At 39.0% G+C, this 12,042-nt stretch overlaps 1 protein-coding gene across 1 annotated transcript; it reads left to right on the top strand.

Annotated features, from left to right (window-relative positions):
- The first annotated feature begins 2,015 nt into the window (after positions 1 to 2,015).
- On the top strand, positions 2,016 to 12,007 carry LOC133614776 (heat shock cognate 71 kDa protein-like). The gene is made up of 9 exons (XM_072915015.1): positions 2,016 to 2,181; positions 5,578 to 5,787; positions 5,865 to 6,070; positions 7,557 to 7,709; positions 7,952 to 8,507; positions 8,600 to 8,802; positions 8,877 to 9,075; positions 11,021 to 11,253; positions 11,332 to 12,007. Exons 2-9 carry the CDS (start codon positions 5,583 to 5,585, stop codon positions 11,527 to 11,529), a joined length of 1,953 nt encoding a protein of 650 aa, XP_072771116.1. The 5' UTR covers positions 2,016 to 2,181; positions 5,578 to 5,582; the 3' UTR covers positions 11,530 to 12,007.
- Positions 12,008 to 12,042: the final 35 nt, after the last annotated feature.

Raw genomic sequence — 12,042 nt, 5'->3', positions numbered from 1 at the left:
AATAAATTAATAATAATAATCAGAAATAAAATAATATAAAATAAACAGATAGTAAATATATATTTTTAAATACAACAACAGCAAAAAACAAAAACAAAAACAAAAAAATATATATATATCCATCCATCCATTTTCTACCGCTTATTCCCTTCGGGGTCGCGGGGGGTGCTGGAGCCTATCTCAGCTACAATCGGACGGAAGGCGGGGTACACCCTGGACAAGTCGCCACCTCATCACAGGGCCAACACAGATAGACAGACAACATTCACACTCACATTCACACACTAGGGCCAATGTAGTGTTGCCAATCAACCTATCCCCAGGTGCATGTCTTTGGAGGTGGGAGGAAGCCGGAGTACCCGGAGGGAACCCACGCAGTCACGGGGAGAACATGCAAACTCCACACAGAAAGATCCCGAGCCCAGGATTGAACCCAGGACTACTCCGGACCTTCGTATTGTGTGGCAGACGCACTAACCTCTCTTCAACCGTGCTTTCTTTATACATATATATATATATACATATATATATATATATATATATATATATATATATATATATATATATATATATATATATATATATATTTAATTTCTATATATATATATATATACAAATATATATATAAAAAAAAAAAAATATATATATATATATATATATATATATATATATATATATATATATATATATATATATATATTTTAATGTATATATATATATATATATCCATCCATCCATCCATCCATCCATTTTCTACCACTTATTCCCTTTGGGGTCGCGGGGGGCGCTGGAGCCTATCTCAGCTACAATCGAGCGGAAGGCGGGGTACACCCTGGACAAGTCGTCACCTCATCGCAGGGCCAACACAGATAGACAGACAACATTCACACTCACATCCACACTATATATATATATATAAAATATATATATATATATGTTTTTAATTTATATATATATATATATATATATATATATATATATATATATATATATATATATATATAAATTAAAAACATATATATATATATATATATATATTTTATATATATATATATATATATATAGTGTGGATGTGAGTGTGAATGTTGTGAAAATTGTTTTTTTTTTTAATGGATTACTCCTATATGTCTATATATATATATATATATATATATATATATATATATATATATATATATATATATATATATATATATATATATATATATATATATATATATATAGACATATAGGAGTAATCCATTAAAAAAAAAAAAAAAATTTACTCCTATATGTCTATATATATATATATATATATATATATATATATATATAGACATATATATATATATAGACATATAGGAGTAATCCATTAAAAAAACAAAACAATTTAGACAGTACAATCACTAATTCTAGAAATTAAAATCAGGCTTTTGGGGCGTGACATAATTGACCCAACATATCATCAACATATTTCAGCAAAGTCGTAAAATTGTAGTCGCACGTACGGCAGATTTTTTTTTTATTAATTTTTTTTATTGAACAATTGTACATACAAACATATATTCAGAATGTACACAAAAAAACAAGGCACTTTCAACATAACATTTTTCAACATCCGCCAGGTTGAGCAATTATTGTCTTTAACAAAACAGAATAAAAGCAAATACAAATTGAATATGAAAAAAATAAATACAATTAAATAAATAATAATAAAAACATAGGATAAGATACCAAATACAAAAATACAAAAAAAGGCTCATCTCAAGCACTTTAAATTTCTCCAATAAAGATATCAATTGAAGGGTTTTTGTACTTTTAACCATTTTACAGAATTTAATTGATACATTGAAAGCATTAAGCCAATGTGAAAATGTCGGTTTTACTATAAGAAATCGACATTTATGTATATAAAAAATAATTAGCCTGAAGCATAATATTGACCGGCATTTCCATGTTAGCAGTTACGGCAGAAAGTTGTTACGCAAACAGACTGGGCAGCGCCATATGACGTACGGAAAAAGCTCGCTTCTGATTGGACCATTAATGACTGCATGCCCCGCCTTCCCTGCGAGAGCCTTCGAGAACGTTCTCTGCTGCAATCTTTAAAGACTCGTGTGAGACCTTTGCTCGGTCATTCATCTGCGCCTCTACACGGAAAGCGGACCAGTTCAGGACCATAAAGGCCGAAAGTAAAAACAGGTGAGTCGTGTTTTATTTATTTACCGAGGTTATCATTTTCAAGTTACAAAACAATTCAAATGAAATGCTAGCAGGTAGATTAGCTAAAATACGCATTGACTTGTAGTTTAGGCCTGAAGTACACCGTTACTGTTATTAATGGCGATTATTGCTGTATACCATAAATTATGGCGTGACCACATACTGACCAGTGTTTTCTGTATAAATATTAAGTATGTCGTAGTTACCGAGAACCTGTCGAATTTGCGCAAAGCTAAGAAAAAAGATGAAATGGTACAGGAAGTTTCATGCCTCGTGGAAGCGAAGAGCCGCACCCTGGCGCATGCGCAGACGTCGTAATGCATTTCTTTCAAGCTTATATACCACTTTTTTTTCCACTAAGCACCACTTAAGAAAACACTTGGCTGTTCCAAGTACTACCATAAAGACCAACATTGAAAAACAATAGCGTAGCAGTTTTTTTTCAACCTTTTTTTGAGCCAAGGCACTTTTGTTCATTGAAAAAATCCAGGGAGACACTATCCCATCCTCGTCGCCATTGTTGTGTGCCAAACTTGTCACTTATTGGCAATCTAAGCTTAATAATACACCAAAAGAAAGTGTATTGTATTTTTCTGCCTTTTATTCCCGCTCCTACTTTTTCCACTTCCGGGTGCCCGACACACAGCACATGTCATATCCCATAGACATCTTATAAGGGTACGCAGCATCGTGCGCTACTGTCTCCTGGCGCTGACGACACGCGGGGCCGCCATTTTGGAGTGGTGATCCGCTCCACTCAGTGCAATTCTTTTGTCAGGAGCAATTTGTGCATTTAATCCATTTTACCTCACTGAATACCACTGATTTTCACGTGCTTTTTTGTCATGCATGTAGCTATGATAAAGGACACATGTTTTATTATTCATAGTTTTTACTGTAATAGAATATTCTTATAGATATAGAGCTATAAGTGACTAGACATCCGAGATCAAAACTGGGAATATAATTCCAGAGAAGAGAAAAAACTGTCAGCTATTTTTAATTTGAAGAAATATTATGATTGGGTTGTGTGTGTGCGTGTGCATGCGTATATCCTACATAAACAATTTATGAACACATTAGATATCTTAGTGACCTATAGACTGTATCTCTGTTGCTGCAGCAGAGTTTAATCTGTCTTGACACTTTGTACACAGTGTGTGTGTGTGTGCATGCGTACATCCTACATAAACAATTTATGAACACATTAGATATCTTAGTGACCTATTGACTGTATCTCTGTTGCTGCAGCAGAGAGTTTAATCTGTCTTGACACTTTGTACACAATCTGGACTGTGGTCCTAACTTTTACCCCTGTTGGCTTTTACAGTCTTTATCATTTATTTCAACTTTGTCATTCAAGTATGACATTTTTAAATGTAATTAATTTAATTGACAAGCAATTATTTTATGGTCATACGCTTGTTTGCTAGTTGCTACGATTTCAGTACTATTGAAGATCTTTGCTCCTTCTCAACTCTGTGGTAATATTCTTTTCACAAAATACAACCAATAGTACGTTAATGTTAAATCTTACTTGTGAAAAGTAATCCCCCGATTCCTATTTTCAGCAGTCCGCTCATTTGAACAGGAAAAGGCTGAACACCAGCCCGACATCTTTGTTTTCTACCTGTCAACTGTCAGTTTAGGCTGCTCACCGGCTCCTCGTCACCACTTCAAGATGGCGGCCCAATTTCTCGCGTCACAGCACCAATGCTGCGTCTACTTATAAGATGTCTGTCATATCCTTTGTCCCCCGCCCTTAAGTTCCCCTTACAATGGTTCCGGTATTGTTCTGTGGCCTGAGTAACCAATACATGACAGACACCACCAGCAGAAAATGTTCAAACGAAACTCAATAGCCTGTATTGACAATATGAAGTCGTTCTCATCAAATACCCGACGCAATTGTTTAATCTGACTTCAAACCATGACCATCCATCCATCCATTTTCTACCGCTTATTCCCTTTGGGGTCGCGGGGGGCGCTGGAGCCTATCTCAGCTACAATCGGGCGGAAGGCGGGGTACACCCTGGACAAGTCGCCACCTCATCGCCCATGACCATCATTCATTCTATTGTCTCCAAGTAGGCTGACAAAGCAATGAGCTACTTGCTGCCACCTACTGGTACGGAAGAATATTACATGGTTACTCTGCTGATCTCCAGACAGCACAGACACTCTACAACGGCGCATTGTTTGCGGATTATAATTATTGGTTTGCAAAATATATTTTTCCGACCAATTAGGTGAAATTGCATAATTTCCCACGACACACCAAACAATCTCACGGTACACTACTGTGCTGCAGCACAGTGGTTGAAAAACACTGGCGTAGCAATCCTAAACATTTATTATAAACAGGGCAGATGTTTTATTTAATAATTATATTTAATTATGGGGCCACTAACATCAAACACAGTTTCAACAGTAAGACTGTTTAAATATTAAATGCATTGTTTTGACTTACCACTAGAGGGAGCCTGTACCACAGTTTTGAGAATCAATAGCTGAGACTATTCTGACAATGAGCTCCTTGATTATTGATACATTTGATAATTTTATTACAACCATTGTAATTAAATGCATGATATGAAGCAGTGTTGGGAATCACTGACTGAGACTATTCTGACAATTATCTCCTTGATACATTTAATAATTTTCTTACAATCATTGTGGTAATTAAATGCATGATATAAAGCGGTGTTAACCACAGCATTGCACTCCAGCTGTGGCGCTGGGTTAAAAATTAAATATGCATAATTGGCTGTGTAAGCATGATTATAATAAATGCAATACACGTTTTTAATATCTCAGCTACTTAAGTTCAATGTATTATGTAATCTAATGAAATAAACACAATCACACATGCAAATAAAGCTGTGCTCTGCGGTGACCTTCACAACAGGTGAGGCATTGATGCCTTTGGAGTTGTTTATTTAACTTAAATTCATATGCTCTAATCACACTGTTAACACGGTTGTGTTGCTTTTCTCCTTTTATAAACTTGCATAAACACAATGCTATATGAAGTAAGGCACTGATTCTCAAAACATTTTCAAGTGCCACCTCAGAAAGCACTTGGCTCTACAAGTACCACCATAATGACCAACATTAAATTACAGTAGTGTATTAGGCCTTAGTATTTATTAAAATACTCTCTCTCACTCACTCACACACTGACTGCAGTTTTCCACCATAAGGTACTCGAAGTGTTGAAAACGGGTGCTGTGGACACTTAGTTTCCATTGGTGGCGCAGATTGTTATGGCATCGTTACCACAATGCATCCCTGTAGCCCCACATTGTGCTTGTAGAGAGTTACTGATCTCTTCGGATTAGGGCTAACGTCAAAGCTATTTTTTTATCTTCTCAGGAACCATGTCCAAGGGACCAGCAGTGGGTATCGATCTGGGCACTACCTACTCCTGTGTAGGTGTGTTCCAGCATGGCAAAGTGGAGATCATTGCCAATGACCAGGGAAACAGGACCACACCCAGTTATGTTGCCTTCACTGACACGGAGAGGCTGATTGGTGACGCTGCAAAGAACCAAGTTGCATTGAACCCCACAAACACAGTATTTGGTACGCAAAGTTAATGGTGACAATGACTGATTTTTTTTATACGTAATAATGCAATATTGCCTTTTTCTGCAACACAGATGCGAAGCGGCTTATAGGACGGCGGTTTGATGACACTGTTGTTCAGAGCGACATGAAACATTGGCCCTTTGATGTCATCAATGATAACTCGCGTCCCAAAGTTGAGGTGCAGTACAAGGGGGAGACCAAGAGTTTCTACCCAGAAGAAATCTCCTCCATGGTGCTGCTGAAAATGAAGGAGATTGCAGAAGCGTATCTTGGAAAGGTATGCCTGCATACTTTTAATGATATATGCTAGGGCTGAATTATTTTGAAATGTCTTTAACACTGACACAATATTTATTTCTCCTTTTACAATTTGACAAACTCTGGTATTTAACTCCACAAAATATCGCAGCATTCTCTTCTCTCCCTTTCTGCTCCGTTCGCTTGCTAGACAGTCAAAATGCAGCTTTTGCAGTTGGTAAACTGCATATTGTGTCGCAATTAATCGTTCAGCCCTAATATATGCCTGCTTCTCCGCTCCGTCAGACATTTTTGTAATTTCCTAGGTAGGCTTCTTTGCTTTTAAAAGCAGGTGAAAATGTAGTTAACGTGAAATACATCATGTACAGATACAAAATAGGCTTAGCAAATTTGAATGTTATCATCATTCTTGCATCCACATTCTGTGTTGAGGCTTGTGATCCATAATCACCTTTCTGTTTAGACAATTGTTCTCTCTACCATCTCTGTTTTGTCACAACTTTGGGTCAGACCGTAGTACTCCAGATGTTTGCTGACAGCCAAAAACACTGCCAAAGTGAACTATTTAGCTTTAGCAGAGGTGCTAACAGTAATTTTCGCAGATTATCTACTGTTGGGCCATGGCTAACTTTTCTGTTTCGTGAAAACACTATGAAGTACACTGTACCTTGCACAGGAGAACTTTTGGAATATTGAACAGGAAGGTGTTGGATTTTAATAGCAATTTGAAAAATGGCAATTGCAATGTTTGCCAATACTTTTTCTAAACTGAGTTTAAACTAGAGAGGCTTCTGGTGTTTTTAGTACAGATTAAACATTTTGTTTTCCAAAGTGAAAGGGCATTGAGTGAGTTCAAATACTTGCAGGACCTCTGGTTTTCCTTCGGCAATGTACTTTTTGTCAGTATATTTAATTTTATTTGATATGGTCTTAAAAGCCCTAACAGTCTTGAATTTGACTAGTTGAAATCTGCAAAGACCTTAACTAACAAAAGAAAATGTAAAACGCACCTTTTGTTAAAATCACATTAAACTTTATTTATTTTGGCTTTTTATACATAAAACTATTACAAGAAAAAGTGCTTTGCAGACTTAAATGCTCTGATGACTCAACTATCCCATTATCAATTACACACAAATGCATTACTGAATACAGCAAGGCATTCGGGCAAAGAGCAGTCTGCAGTCGGTACGCTGATACAAAGCACCCCACAACCACGGCTGTTATCATCCTTGAGGCAGGGGGCTTCCTCTGAGGAATGATGGAAAGTAAAAATGGTAAAATGCGTGAAAAGAGTAAGAACAATGAGTAAGAAATATCGGATAAAATATCAGTATAACATATTTTATTAATTTTATATATTATAAAATAAATCTAAAATAACTGACACTAAAGTCTAGTACAAATGACTTCAATATTAATATTTGATATTAGGTTAACGGTAGATCAATGTATGTATAGCTGTAAGTCAAGTCTGTAGAGTAAGTGTTGTTTTCCCTTTGCAGTCTGTAAACAATGCTGTTGTGACCGTGCCGGCCTACTTCAATGACTCTCAGCGTCAGGCCACCAAAGATGCTGGCACCATCTCCGGGCTCAATGTCCTTCGCATCATCAACGAACCGACTGCTGCGGCTATTGCGTATGGCCTGGATAAGAAGGTGAAGAGATATGTGTAGATTGACGATGTTTCTTGTGGTTTAGTAGACTATTGCTTTCCTCAGTAATCAAACATATAGTCTGTTTGGCTTGTAGACTGTTAGTTGTTCAATTTTCAGACTAACAGAGCTTGAAGTAAACGGATCCATCATAAAATCTTCATCATGTCTAACCTAACAATATGATTTTTATTAAGACCGTTTTAAATGATGGATACATGTTGCTCTGAATTTGAAATTTGCAGGTTGGCTCTGAAAAAAATGTTCTGATCTTTGACCTGGGCGGCGGCACTTTTGATGTGTCCATCCTGGCAATCGAAGACGGCATCTTTGAAGTCAAGTCGACGGCAGGCAACACCCACTTGGGGGGTGAAGACTTTGACAACCGCATGGTGAACTTCTTTATTACTGAGTTCAAACGCAAGCACAAGAAAGACATTGCCGGAAACAAGAGGGCGGTGCGTCGTCTGCGCACAGCTTGTGAGAGGGCGAAGCGAACCCTGTCCTCCAGCACGCAGGCCAACATCGAAATTGATTCCCTGTTCGAGGGCATCGATTTCTACACTTCCGTCACCAGGGCCCGCTTTGAGGAGCTCAACGGAGACTTGTTCCGCGGAACTCTGGAGCCTGTGGAAAAGTCTCTCCGTGATGCCAAGCTGGACAAGGGTGATATTCATGAACTGGTTTTAGTAGGAGGCTCCACTCGTATTCCCAGGATCCAAAAGCTGCTGCAAGACTTCTTCAACGGAAAGGAACTCAACAAGAGCATAAATCCAGATGAAGCTGTGGCCTACGGAGCAGGTATCATCTACAATAAATGAACAGTACTTAAAATCTTATTCGTCAGCTGATGAATGAACACAAGTTCTAAATGGAATTGTTTTGCTTTACAGCGGTGCAGGCTGCCATCCTGTCGGGTGACAAATCAGAGAATGTGCAGGACTTGCTGCTGCTGGATGTGACCCCGTTGTCTCTGGGTATCGAGACCGCTGGAGGAGTCATGACTTCGCTCATCAAGAGAAACACCACCATTCCTACAAAGCAGACGCAGGTTTTTACCACCTACTCCGACAACCAGCCTGGTGTGCTCATTCAGGTAAGACATGCACATGCTGAGCTCTTCCTATAAAGAAATGTGTGATGATAACCCTAGACATGTTATATCTGCAGGTGTATGAGGGTGAAAGGGCCATGACCAAAGACAACAACATTTTGGGTAAATTTGAGCTTGCTGGAATCCCCCCAGCACCCCGAGGGGTCCCTCAAATTGAGGTGACCTTCGACATTGACGCTAATGGCATCCTGAACGTGTCTGCAACTGACAAGAGCACCGGCAAGGAGAACAAGATCACCATCACCAATGACAAAGGTATGTTTTTTTTATGTTTCTTTGCTAATTTCAATCTACCGTATTTTCCGCACCATAAAGCGCCCTGGGTTATAAGCCGCGCCTTCAATGAACGGCATATTTCAAAACTTTGTCCACCTATAAGCCGCCCCGTGTTGTAAGCCGCATCTAACTGCGCTAAAGGAATGTCAAAAAAACAGTCAGATAGGTCAGTCAAACTTTAATAATATATTAAAAACCAGCGTTCTAACAACTCTGTTCACTCCCAAAATGTACGCAAATGTGCAATCACAAACATAGTAAAATTTCAAAATAGTGCAGAGCAATAGCAACATAATGTTGCTCGAACGTTAATGTCACAACACACAAAATAAACATAACGCTCACTTTCTGAAGTTATTCTTCATTCATAAATCCCTCGAATTCTTCTCTTTCGGTGTCCGAATTGAAAAGTTGGGCGAATGTGGGATCCAAAATGGCCGGCTCCGTCTCGCTGTCTCCCTGTCTTAGTGAAGGTGTGTTCGCCTTCGGTCATCCATTGTTCCCACGCAGTTAGCAGTCTAGCTTCGAATGCCCTGTTGACACCAATATTTAGCGGCTGGAGGTCTTTTGTCAATTTACCCGGAATGACGGCGAGTATTGAATTACCGTATTTTCCGCACTATAAGCCGCCCCGGGTTATTAGCCGCACCTTCAATGAATGGCATATTTCAAAACTTTGTCCACCTATAAGCCGCCCCGGACTATAAGCCGCGCCTACGCTGCGCTAAAGGGAATGCCAAAAAAACAGTCAGGTCAGTCAAACTTTAATAATATATTAAAAACCAGCGTTCTAACAACTCTGTCCCAAAATGTACGCAAATGTGCAATCACAAACAGTAAAATTCAAAATAGTGCAGAGCAATAGCAACATAATGTTGCTCGAACGTTAATGTCACAACACACAAAATAAACATAGCGCTCACTTTCTGAAGTTATTCTTCATTCGTAAATCCTTCGAATTCTTCGTCTTCGGTGTCCGAATTGAAAAGTTGGGCAAATGTGGGATCCAAAATGGCCGGTTCCGTCTCGTCTAAGTCATCGGAGTCAGTGTCACTGTTGTCCAGCAGTTCTGTGAATCCTGCCTTCCGGAAAGCTCGGACCACAGTTGTGACCGAAATATCTGCCCAGGCATTTACGATCCACTGGCAGATGTTGGCGTATGTCGTCCGGCGCTGTCTGCCTGTCTTAGTGAAGGTGTGTTCGCCTTCGGTCATCCATTGTTCCCACGCCGTTCGCAGTCGTGATTTGAATGCCCTGTTGACACCAATATCCAGCGGCTGGAGGTCTTTTGTCAATCCACCCGGAATGACGGCAAGTATTGAATTAAGCGCGTCTCTTAATGTAATGTTATGAGCTAGCAAATATAACAACTACACTACCCAGCATGCAACGATAGTGACGAGCATGCGCGGTAGCCCTGAGAAGCGTTGTTGTATGTGCTGGCAGTTAGAATGTGGTTATGAGCACGCTGTGAGTAAACGTTGAGAACTCAGTTAACACGCCTCGTCTGCATTATTTATAATTAGACAGACAACACACTTAATAGGAGCCATTTTGGGGTCTTTACATAAACACACAAATGGAAATGAAACGTCACATATCCCAGCATGCACCGCGCGCTTCTTCTACGGGGAAAAAAGATGGCGGCTGTTTACCGTAGTTGCGAGACCTAAACTTTATGAAAATTAATATTAATATTAACCCATATATAAGGCGCACCGGATTATAAGGCGCACTGTCAGCTTTTGAGAAAATTTGTGGTTTTTAGGTGCGCCTTATAGTGCGGAAAATACGGTATTCTTAGGTCATGGGTAACTTTTCCCCACATCAGCCTTCTGACTGCCCTTTTTAAAATGGCTGCATAGTCAGAAATGATAGCACCCCCTACATTATATTGTCTCTTAATGAATATTGTCATGCACAGGTCGCCTCAGCAAAGACGACATTGAGCGCATGGTGAAGGAAGCTGAAGATTACAAGGCCCAGGATGACGAGCAAAGAGAGAAGGTGTCTGCCAAGAATGGCTTGGAGTCTTACGCCTTCAACATTAAGTCCACTGTGGAGGACGACAAGCTGAAGGACAAGATCAGCGATGAAGACAAGCAGAAGATTCTGGAGAAGTGCCAAGAGGTCATCAGCTGGTTGGACAAGAACCAGGTACATTTGATTTATTTTTATTTTTTCAACCCACTGTAAATTAAATGTACAACTAGTGAAAACATTTATTTCCTTCAGTCTGCAGAGAAAGATGAGTTTGAGCACCAGCAGAAGGAGCTGGAGAAAATATGTAACCCCATCATGACCAAGCTGTACCAGGGTGCAGGGGGTATGCCCGGGGGTATGCCAGGAGGTATGCCAGGTTTCCCTGGCGCTGGCGGTGCTCCTGGAGGAGGCGGAGAATCTTCAGGTCCCACCATTGAAGAAGTTGACTAAACATTCTTTGTGTTTTCTACTGCTGAGATAAGTGCCACTTAGGGTTAATCGCTTTAAATTCCAGAAATCACCACTTTTGGCTTTATCTATGGTCATTCAGCTAAACTACGTAAGAGTTCACCAGGCAGAAATCTTAACAGTTGTCTCCCTTTAGTATTATTCAATCATTAACATTTGATTCTGATGTACTATAAGTAAACGATGACATCTTCCCCTCAATTACAAAATTGTCACCCAATAAAAAGAAAAGTACAATGATTGTTGATTACATATTTCATTAAATCATTTGATTCTGCCTTCTCTTTTTTTTGGGATCACTTTCATGTTTTTGAGATGCTATTTTCTACAACTGGGGTGGGTTTAACACTTTCCACACGCTTCGTGTAATTGATAAAAGTAACTAAACACTTTGCATGTTTTATAGAAGCAGTGTTTTTTGCAAATACACCTTGTTTGTTAATAAAATCTGAGAAACACACAGCTTTTGTCATGTCAAATGTCTTTTTTTTTTTA

The sequence above is a fragment of the Nerophis lumbriciformis genome, linkage group LG17 (genome assembly GCF_033978685.3).
Source record: "Nerophis lumbriciformis linkage group LG17, RoL_Nlum_v2.1, whole genome shotgun sequence".
NCBI classification, from domain to species: domain Eukaryota; kingdom Metazoa; phylum Chordata; class Actinopteri; order Syngnathiformes; family Syngnathidae; genus Nerophis; species Nerophis lumbriciformis.
Note: the sequence above shows the minus strand (reverse complement) of the source record. Positions and strands in the feature narration are given on the sequence as shown.